General features: G+C 34.4%; 1 protein-coding gene across 1 annotated transcript; it reads right to left on the bottom strand.

Annotated features, from left to right (window-relative positions):
- Positions 1 to 374: 374 nt before the first annotated feature.
- On the bottom strand, positions 375 to 1,142 carry LOC149216580 (uncharacterized). The gene has a single exon (XM_089390015.1). It carries the CDS (start codon positions 1,140 to 1,142, stop codon positions 375 to 377), a length of 768 nt encoding a protein of 255 aa, XP_089246141.1.
- Positions 1,143 to 10,333: the final 9,191 nt, after the last annotated feature.

The raw sequence follows: 10,333 nt of genomic DNA, 5'->3' as shown, positions 1-10,333 counted from the left end.
CAATCAATAGAGTATTGTTATTTTAAAAATTAAAAAACTAGCTTTCTATTTTTGAAAAGAAGAAATCAGAGATTGATTTGATTTCTAACCAAGTAGAGTTTCAACCTCAAACTCGAATTAAAAAAATAACATATTCTCCAATTTATTGACATTGCAATGAAATTTCACGACAGAACATAGAACATTCTGTTGTATTACTAGGACAGACTTATCTGTATTAAGATCCATTTTATCGATATTTTTTTGTTGCAGGCGTATTGCCTAGGAATACACTGGATGATGCTGCTTCAATCTAAAACCCGCCACCTAATATGCCACTATTTGTTATTGAATAGGAGACTTATGTGATGCGGCAATTCACCCACTACTTTTGGTCAGGATCCTTTTGGATACTCAGCCTTGTAATCCTTCCAAAGCTCATGCACGGATTTACCAGTGATATCCTTGAAGTATCCGATGTCCCATGACAATTCTATTTTCGCGTTCATATTCGCAACGAAATCGGGCGTAACGAAGTCCAAATACTGGATAAACCTCCCGGTCACATCGTAGCCCTCTTCCCAACTATCGCCGGTGCCGAGGTGAGCCCAGCTAGAGGGAGCGTGACCAGCAGCGATGCGCATATAAGCGGGAACGCCTCCCTTCCACCACGCGGGCGCAGTGCCGTTGGCGTCCCACTGCCAGATGTACGTCATTGCCTGGTACATAATGTCCGAGAACTCTTTTTTTATATCACCCGGGTACTTGTAAACGTAGTCAGTGTTCAAGTAGATACCGTCGTCTTCCACGCAGGCAATCACTGTCACCTCTTTTTTTAGATCACCCGGGTACTTGTAAACGGAGACAGAACTCGAGTAGATAGTCTGGCCTTTCACGCAGGTAGTGGTAGTCGCTGTCAAGTTCTGCATAACCATACTTATAGATGTCAAATTCTTCCTGTCAGTGGGCGACTGCTGGGCGAATGTCTTCCAGACGATTTCGGAGCAGAAGTTTATTCGCGAGTCTGCATAGGGCGTCCCTATATCCGAGTCGTATCTCTCTGACCCCTTGTCCGTTTCACCGATGTACCAGACATAGATGGCGTGGGTGCCCCCCACGGCCAGTGCGAGAAGAAGTAGAGCAATACATTTTGCTGCTGCCATACTGCAGCGAGAACAACATCCAACAAAACCAAATCGTGAATGAATGAAAGATGAGAATGGGGTTGATTTATACATATACAAGGACGGAGGAGCGCAGGTTACCGATATAAGGTGACATGTGGTGCGCCACCCATCGCCGCAAAAACAGCCGTTTTCTTTGTGGATGTTTGCCGCTTCACCCAAATTAACAATTTGGATAACGATGACTTCCATTAGTCTGGGATTTTGGATAAGAGTTGAGCAAAGTGAGGATAGATTGTTGAGTGCAGGTTGAATAAATGGTTGGCAGACTCATCTCCGAAGAATTTGGGTGGAATTTAAAATAAAAATAAAAATCTAAAACGTAAATCCAAAAGGGAAATATATATATTTTATAATTTTTTCTATTTTTATTTTTATTTTATCTATTTATTTTGGTGGAGAGATTCTATATTTAGAGATTGTGGAGAGATTCTATATTTAGAGATTGTGTAAGTATTTCGGGGTTTTATATTTTTAGTTTATAATATTCTAATTTTTATTAGATTGTAATATTATTTTTATATATTTTATAATTTTCTCTGTTTTCTATTTCTATTCCATCTATTTTGGTGGAGAGATTCTACATTTAGATATTGTGGTGAGCCGTTATGGAGGAAAAAAAAGTTTACGCTTTTAGTTTATGATATTATAGTTTTTAATTATAGTGTAATATTATTTATATATACCTTGTAACCTTCTCTATTTTCTATTTCTATGCTATCTATTTTGGCAGACAGAAGAGATTGTGATGGTACTGTGGGGAAAAAAAGGTTTTATGTTTAGTGTAATACTATTTTATTACTATTGATATATACCTTATAACCTTTTCCACTTTTTTTATTTATATTCCATCTATTTTAGTGGAGAGATTCTATATTTAGAGATTGTGGTGAGTACTTATAGGAAAAAAATTCATATTTTTAGTTTATGATATTTTACTTTTTTATTAGAGAAAATCACATAAATCCAATGTGGTTCATCTTCACCATATCAGGGCAATGAAATAAATAGATGTAGAGAAGCTTCCTAGCGAGCGATTATTGAGTAACTGCTAGTTTGAGTGAGGGTGAAGAAAAGATTTGAATTAAAAAAGTTTAAGTTAAATCATTTAAATAATTTTATTTTATTTTACATTATTTTTATAAAAATATTATAAGAGGTTATAATAAAATAATAAAGTTATTTTTATCTTTTATAATCCTAAAAATCTTATTTCAATTTAAAATTAAAATAAAAGGATCATTAAAATGATACATCAGATTAAAAAAGAAAAATTATAAGAGGTTATAATAAAAAAAATTAATTATTATATTTAATCCATTATAACCTTAATAAGTATTATAATATTAATATCTTATTTCAATTTTGAAATATTAAAAAAAAACAACAAATAATAATAATAAAGGTTTAGTAATAAGGTCAAAATATATATATAAGTTTAAAGAAAAATATTATAAGAGGTTATAATAAAATAATTAATTATTATATTTTAATCTTTTATAACCCTAATAAGTATTATAATATTAATATCCTATTTCAATTTCCAAATATTAATTAAAGGTAAGAGGCTACTAATAATAAAAGGGGTTTATAATAAGGTCAAAATAAATAAGATTAAAAAGAAATATTAGTAAGTTTAAGGGGTGACATGTCGATTAAAAAAGAAAGAATATATATATATTATTAAAATTGAAAATAAATAAAAAGTTAATTTAGGAAGAAAGTGCAGGAATCCAGCATCTGTTGATGTTCCAGCCATCATCTCTATTTAGATTAACAGGATGCTTTTCAATTTCTAGGGCCTCCCTGAATTTACGATGATGAAAATGGTCAATCCTCGCAATGACCCTAGCCTCTTCGATGCAGATGTGATGATTGGTTTTTTCTGCATGTTCCACCAAGGCGAAGGAGCGCGACCTCCCATGCTTGATGTCTGCAGCATGTTCACAAATCCTTTGGTTAATAGAACGACCAGTCTCCCCAATATAAGGAGTTCCACACGAACAAGGAATGATGTAAATGCCTTTCCTATCCTTAGGGTCAACCGTGTCTTTAATAGAATGGAGAAAAATTCGAGTAGTGTTAACGGGTCTAAAGGAGGAATGAATCTTATGTTTTTTCAAGACCCTAGTGATTTTATTTGTGGTCCCTTGAATAAAAGGAAGATGAACTCCAGAAGACAAATCCTCGGGGTCAATCTTATTCTTAAGTCCTTTTCCAGCATTTTCAAAAGCCCTAAGACTTTGAGACCTGCTATAACCATTTTTATTAAATACTTTAAGGAGGTGGTTCATCTCATCTTCAAAGTTATTTTCGTCATAAACCTGTAACACCCGAGTGGCTAAGGTGCTGAGGACGCCTAGCTTTTGAGCAAGAAAATGATGGGAATTCACATGTAGATATTGCTCTGTGTGAGTTTTCTTACGAAAAACTTGATGAGAAAAAGAACCGTCATCTTTCTTCAAGATAAGGACGTCAAGAAAGGGAAGGCTACCATCAACTTCTAATTCCATAGTGAACTTTATGAAACTTGATTGACTATTAAGATGATGGAAAAACAACTCCAACTACACAAGTGTCATCCACAAACCTTTTCCAAAGTTTGGGTTGGTAAAGAGCAGAAGCCAAGGCTTTGGATTCAAAATCCTCAATGAAGAGATTGGCTACAACTGGGGAAAGGGGAGAACCCATAGCCACATCGCAGGTCTGCACATAGAATTCACCTTCAAAACTAAAGAAAGTAGAGTTGAGACAAATTTTAACTAAAAATGCAGTATCGGGATTAGTAATGTGATTGATAACATCAATGGCCTCATTAATTGGGATATTAGTGAATAAGGAGATCACATCAAAGCTCACCAGCTGATCCTCAGGGCCAAATCTAAAATCTTTTAACTCGTTAACAAATGATGATGGATATTTAATACTATTTATATATACCCTATAACCTTCTCCATTTTTTATTTCTATTCCATCTATTTTGGTAGAGAGATTCTACATTTAAGGATTGTTGTGAACAATTGTGGAAAAAAAGGTTTTACGTTTTTAGTATATGATATTATAGTTTTTTATTATATTGTAATACTATTAATATATACCCTATAACTTTCTCCATTTTTTATTTCTATTCCATCTATTTTGGTGGAGAGATTCTACATTTAGAGATTGTGATGGGTACTTATGGAATAAAAACATTTTATGTTTTTAGTTTATGATATTATATTTTTTTATTATATTGTAATACTATTTATATATACCCTATAACCTTCTCCATTTTTTATTTATATACCATCTATTTTGGTGGAGAGATTCTACATTAGAGATTGTGGTGAGCACTTATGGAAAAAAGGGTTTTATGTTTTAGTTTATGATATTTTATTTTTCTATTATATTGTAATACTATCTATATCCCTATAACCTTCTCCATTTTTTATTTCTATTCCATCTATTTTGGTGGAGAGATTCTACATTTAAAGATTGTGGTGAGCACTTATGGAAAAAAAACGTTTTATGTTTAAATCTTTAAAACTAGGTTGTAAAGATCTAGTCAAATATTCCAATCCACAACATGTGTGAAGAAACTGAAAGAGGTTTTTGATATTTGACTCATTTTTTACAAAAACCTCCTTGGGTGTCTCAAAAATCTGTTAGAAAAGCATGCCAAAAGGAAATGACTAAAATAGTAAAACACATACAAATTTTGATTTTTTGAACATAAGCCTCAAATTGCGCTACATATCTCCCAAAGCATAACACCTGTGAATAAACTAAAGGGGGTTTTGTTATTTTGTTTGTTATTGAAAAAAAACCTCTTTCACTTTTGTAAACTTCATGTACATTACTTCAGAAACTGATTTTGAAGTAAAATTGTCGTTGTGTGCAACAAATGACCTCAAAAGATGCATGAGATTTTTTGATGATACTTTTGATGATGAACATGACCTTAAGCTTGTGATGAAAGGGTATCATATCCATTATATATTTAGACATTGACTCAAGACCCTTTTCCAACCAAGAGATATGTCAAATTTAATTTGAAAATATTATAATTTGACATAAGACTATAACCAATAGTGAAAAGAGTAATTTTGATCACTGTGACTATTGGATACTAACAAGTTCCAAATTATTTTTTACCATGATGATATTGCCGAATGATTCTCTGTTCCACTTTTTGATTTCCTCTTTGATATATTTTAGTTTTTGTTGGAAGGTGTACATTTTGTTACCTGTTCTAGTGGGTGGATTAGTCCACCATTGCCTCATTTTGTCCAGGAAATCCAGATGATCCAACCAAAAGGCCTCGAATCTAAAAGGCTTGTTTTTCCAACCCGTGGAGATCTGTATCTTGAGAGAGATGGGCCAGTTATTAGAGCCTGCTTGTGGGAGTATACGGGCTTCTGTTCCCCAAGAGGTAAGATATGTTTGTTCCAATAAGAGGAAATAGTCTAGATTGGAGGCTATTTGTTGTTCCCCTCCTCTTTGGTTGTTCTAGGTGAAAATTCCATTGCTGGTGGGGATGTAGATGAGATTGAGGCTTTCTATTGTTGAGAGGAAATCCTTTGAGTCCTTTTCTAGCTTTTGGATTCCTCCCTTCTTCTCTGCTAGATTAGTTATCATGTTGAAATCACCTGTTATGCTTTTGAAAGGTAAATGAATGGGATTGAGGAGGTTGGATATGCATTGAGGCATATTAATTCAGTCGATCACCTTGTGGGGGGGATATAAATTGGTTATGAAGATATTATCCTTGGTGCCAATGATTCTTCAGTAACGATAATGGAGTGATGCGTTGCAATAGAGGAGATGAGTTCAAACTTCGAATTTTTGCATAATGTCATGATCCCTCCCGCAGAACCAATAGCCTAGTTGGATATGAAGATGTAAGTATTGAAGAAGGTGTTTTACCAGATATAAGGGTGAATTGAATCAATTTTGGTTCCTTGAATTAAAAGGATATCAGGATTGTCAGAGAGGATTCTGTTTTTCAGGATTTATTTTTTCCCAGGACTATTTAGTCCTCTTATATTCCAAGAAATGCAATTCATAAATAAGGAGAGGGGTTTAGGGCCAGTGCTTTTACCTTTCCTTTATTGATGAGCTTAGTACCCAGTTCTTGGAGAAGATGACTGGTTGTCTTTCGTCCTCTTTTTCGACTTGGACCTTTAAGGTTGAATCTGCCTACTAGAATGTTTGTCGAGATTCCTTTTGATACATTTCTATCTTGTGAGGGGTGGAGAGCCTTGAGTTTTAGATCTTCTTGGAGGAGGTAAAATCCTTCAATTTTTGTAATTGTTGTTTTGGTATAGCTTTTATTCCATTTAGCTACCATTCCTTAGTGATGGTTGCCAGGCCTACCCTCTCCAATGCTTCTTCTATGGAACTCTCCTCTCGTGGTTACTCGATTGCTATTGCTCAATTTTGTTGTCCTCTTGTGAGTGCTTGTTTTCTTTGTTGTTGTTATCTGCCTCCTTGCCCTCTTGTTCTCTATCTGCTTGGATGTGCTCCTCTTATCCTGCTTCATCTCTTGTTGGATAGTTTGGGTTTGGTTGTTCTTATGTTGATGCATTTTGGGGATGGTATTTTTCCTGTTGTTCTTGTTTCTAGATTTGACTCAGATGTAGCCTTCACTGTCTTTTTTTTCATTTTCATGATCAGAGACTTGAGGTGATTTTTTGAGGGCTCCAGAGACATCTATGTACATGAATATTCTGGCGTAGGAAACATAGTTTCCATTTCTAGTTCCTTCAGACATCTTAATGTACTTTCCCAGCTGATATCATGTGCCTTTAAAAACTGAAGGATCCCAGTAATCAGTTGGTAATAAGTAGAGACACACCTAGACTGGAACTCTTGTGAAATGCTCTTCTCTGGAGTGAAGTTTTCCTTCCAAAATCTCATGTATAGGACTGCTGAGTTGAGGAAATAAGGACCTCCTTCAAAAATTATGTCTCTGTCTTCTAGGAGGTCAAAGATTACTGTGATGAAACCTTTAGAACCTAGCTCGAGTCTTATATCCCACTTGGGTGCCCATTTTATTTGTATCCATGAGTTCAGGGCTTTTTCAGTTGGCAAAATGCCCATAAATTTTCATATGACTACATGTTCTTGCATGTATTCTCTGTAGACCGCAACTCTTGAGTCTCAAATCTCCAATTCCAGGATTTTCTTGGCTATTGGGTTGCAGTTATTCTTTGTTTTTTTTCCTTTGTTCTTGTTGCTGCTCCAAATTCCTTGTTGTGCTTGTGTCTGTGGAGGAGGGGCTGACCAAGGTCATTCCCTTTATTGAGAGTGTTTCTTTCATTTTCCCTTTCTTTGTTTCTTTATTTCTTTGAGGTTGTTCCTTTTCTGTAAGTGTTCGGTTTCTCTATTTTCAAAGTTTCCTCCAAGAGGGAGGAATTTAGTTCTAGAGGATAACTTAGTGAAGAAAGATTCATGTTCAGGAGGCCGACCAGTGACCATGTTCTTGTATTAGAGGGTGTCAAGGTTTGATTTCAGATTCACCATTAGGGCTAGGCCGTAGCTTGGCCGAGTCTAGGCATGCTAGAGGTGGTCACAAGAAGAGACGATTGGTTAGTCTAGGTTACCAATCACCAAACTTATTCGCTCGAAATTTTTTCCATACTCAACAACAAAAAAAAATAGAATAATTTGAAATATTATTCGGACACATATGAGGGTTAATAAGTAGGAATTTACGTTTTTATAAAAGGAACATGATAAGCACACTAACAATAGGTTCCAATACATGCCAAGTGCTAATCCATGCCAAGTGTTAATGTATGTCAATGCATGCCAAGGTGTTCCCTGGAATGATATGGACTAAAAGGCATGCCAACTCATTCTAGGGGAGTCTTTGTTGTGAGAGGGCATGCCAACATGTGCTTGGGCATCCTAGTCATGAAAAGATGTTTTAGGTACAAATATGTTCCGGGACATGTAAGGTGACAAGGAATGCTATTGTGTGCCAAAGCATATCACGGTGTGCCATGAGTGTTGAGGAGTGTTAGGTCTCTCTCATTAATATATTTGAATGAGCTTCATTATGTATTAAATAATATGGCTCATACACACACACACACACTAATGGAACTTCATCTAAAGGGAATTATAAACCTAACAAAGATGAATCATGTGTTAACTCATAGGAAAACTATATTATCATTACTTGTGGGAAATGATACACACTTAATTCTTAAAAAATTGATTAACTCTAAACATTATGGCCTTGGACACACAATGAAAAAGACTCCATAGCGATGGTCTTAAATCATTATCTTTTGAGAAAAAAATATAACAACAATCACTTAACGTCATAAAAAACTAATTGGAATGATCAAAGATGATGAACATTTTTTGATTGTCACCAAAAGTAACCAAAAAAAGCATTGGCAAATAAAATATCATCACTAGAAGTGTCACCAAAGATAGAATTGGTGATGGGCCTTTAACAACCCTCGCCAAAATTGTCATTGAAAATGGATTTTGTGAAAAACCTTAAAGGACCATCACTATATGCATTTACAATAATGTTTTTTTAAGGTCCATCACCATATGCAACATTCGTGACTAACCTTAAAGGTTTATCATAGACATGAACCTCACCAATGACCTTTCTTGTTGTTGTGTGCATTATTGCAGTACTTTTTAGGTAGTCATATTTTTTTTACCAAACTAAATTAGTCATTCACATTAGAAATTTTTACTTGTATTACTTATTAGCTTGTTCTATATTTTATCTTGAAACTAAATTAGTTGTTTATCTTAGTCATTTTTATTTGGGTCACTTAATATTTCTCATTTTTGGTAGTATTTCACTCGGAAAGGCTATGGTGACTAACATTTTTAGTCACCTAGTCACTACTCTCTCATTTTCTACTAGTGTAAGTTTTAAAATCCTGAGTGCTCTTCTAAGGGGGAGGTGTGCAATTCCAAAAGAATATTTTATTTGAGTTGGGAATTCTTACATAGATATAAGTGATCTTTGTACCATAATGAATCATTTTTCCAAATAAATGTCTAAGAGGTATTGGGATCTTGCTGGAACATTTGAATGAGTGTCCACACCTCTTCATTATTCTTCCATTCATTCCTTTTTTTAGTTATCTAATCAGGTTGGATAATAGAAATGGAACAAAGCAATGCTTCCACATCCTCATCCTTTCTTGAGAGTGCATCTACAACAACATTTTTCTTCCCTTTTTTGTAGATGATTTCGAAGTAATAACCCAACATCTTTGTGACTCATTTTAATTAATTTTCTAAAGATAATATTTGTTCAAAAAAATTATTTAAGGCTTTCATGATCTATTTTTACCTTGAAGGTTTTTCCCATTAGGTAAAGTCGCCATTTCTTTAGTGCATGTAGTATTGCAAACATTTACTTCTCATAAATAGGTTTTTGTAAATACTTCCATTTAATTGGATGATTTTCAAAATAAATGGGTCTTCTTTCTAGCATTAAAATAGCACCAATTCCATTTCCCGAGGCATTACATTCCACAATAAAAGTTTTTTTGAAGTCCTGTGTAGCTAAGATTGGTGCTTGGTGCATTTCCTCTTTAATATGTTCAAAGGCCTTAGTTGCTTCTAGAGTCCAAGAAAATTCATCTTTCTTCAGTAATTTTGTTAGAGACGTTGTTATTCTCCCATAATTCTTAACAAACTTGAGATAATACCCTTTCAACATGAGAAATGCTTGAATATTCTTTAGGGTTGTAGGGATTTTCCATTTCTTAATGGCTTTGATTTTGTTAGGGTCTCCTTTAACACCCTTGTGAGATACAATATGACCCAAGTATTCCACCTTGTACTCTGAAGAAACATTTGGAGGTTTTTACATATTATTGTTTCTCCTCCAATAGTTTGAGCACTCTACAAACATGTTGAACATGATCCTTCAAAGGCTTGTTGTATATTAGTATATCATAAAAAAGTACTAACACAAATTTTCTAACGAAGGGTTTGAAAATGGAATTCATCGAACCTTGAAAAGTGGAAGGTGCTTTAGTAAGCCCAAAATGCATGACCAAAAATTCATAATGACCTTCATGAGTTTTGTATGTTGTTTTCAGAATGCCTTCAGTCTTCATTCTAATTTGATGATATCCTGAACAAAAATCTAGCTTGGTGAAGTAAATTTTTCCATGTAATTCATATAACAATTCATC

This window comes from Pinus tabuliformis, chromosome 1_1 (assembly GCF_031772625.1).
Source record: "Pinus tabuliformis cultivar Carrire ecotype Pingquan chromosome 1_1, CPIR1, whole genome shotgun sequence".
In the NCBI taxonomy this organism is placed as follows: Eukaryota; Viridiplantae; Streptophyta; class Pinopsida; order Pinales; family Pinaceae; genus Pinus; species Pinus tabuliformis.
Note: the sequence above shows the minus strand (reverse complement) of the source record. Positions and strands in the feature narration are given on the sequence as shown.

Coding starts and splice junctions, on each gene's coding strand:
- LOC149216580 (XM_089390015.1), bottom strand. CDS start 1,142: ATGGCAGCAGCAAAATGTATTGCTCTACTTCTTCTCGCACTGGCCGTG.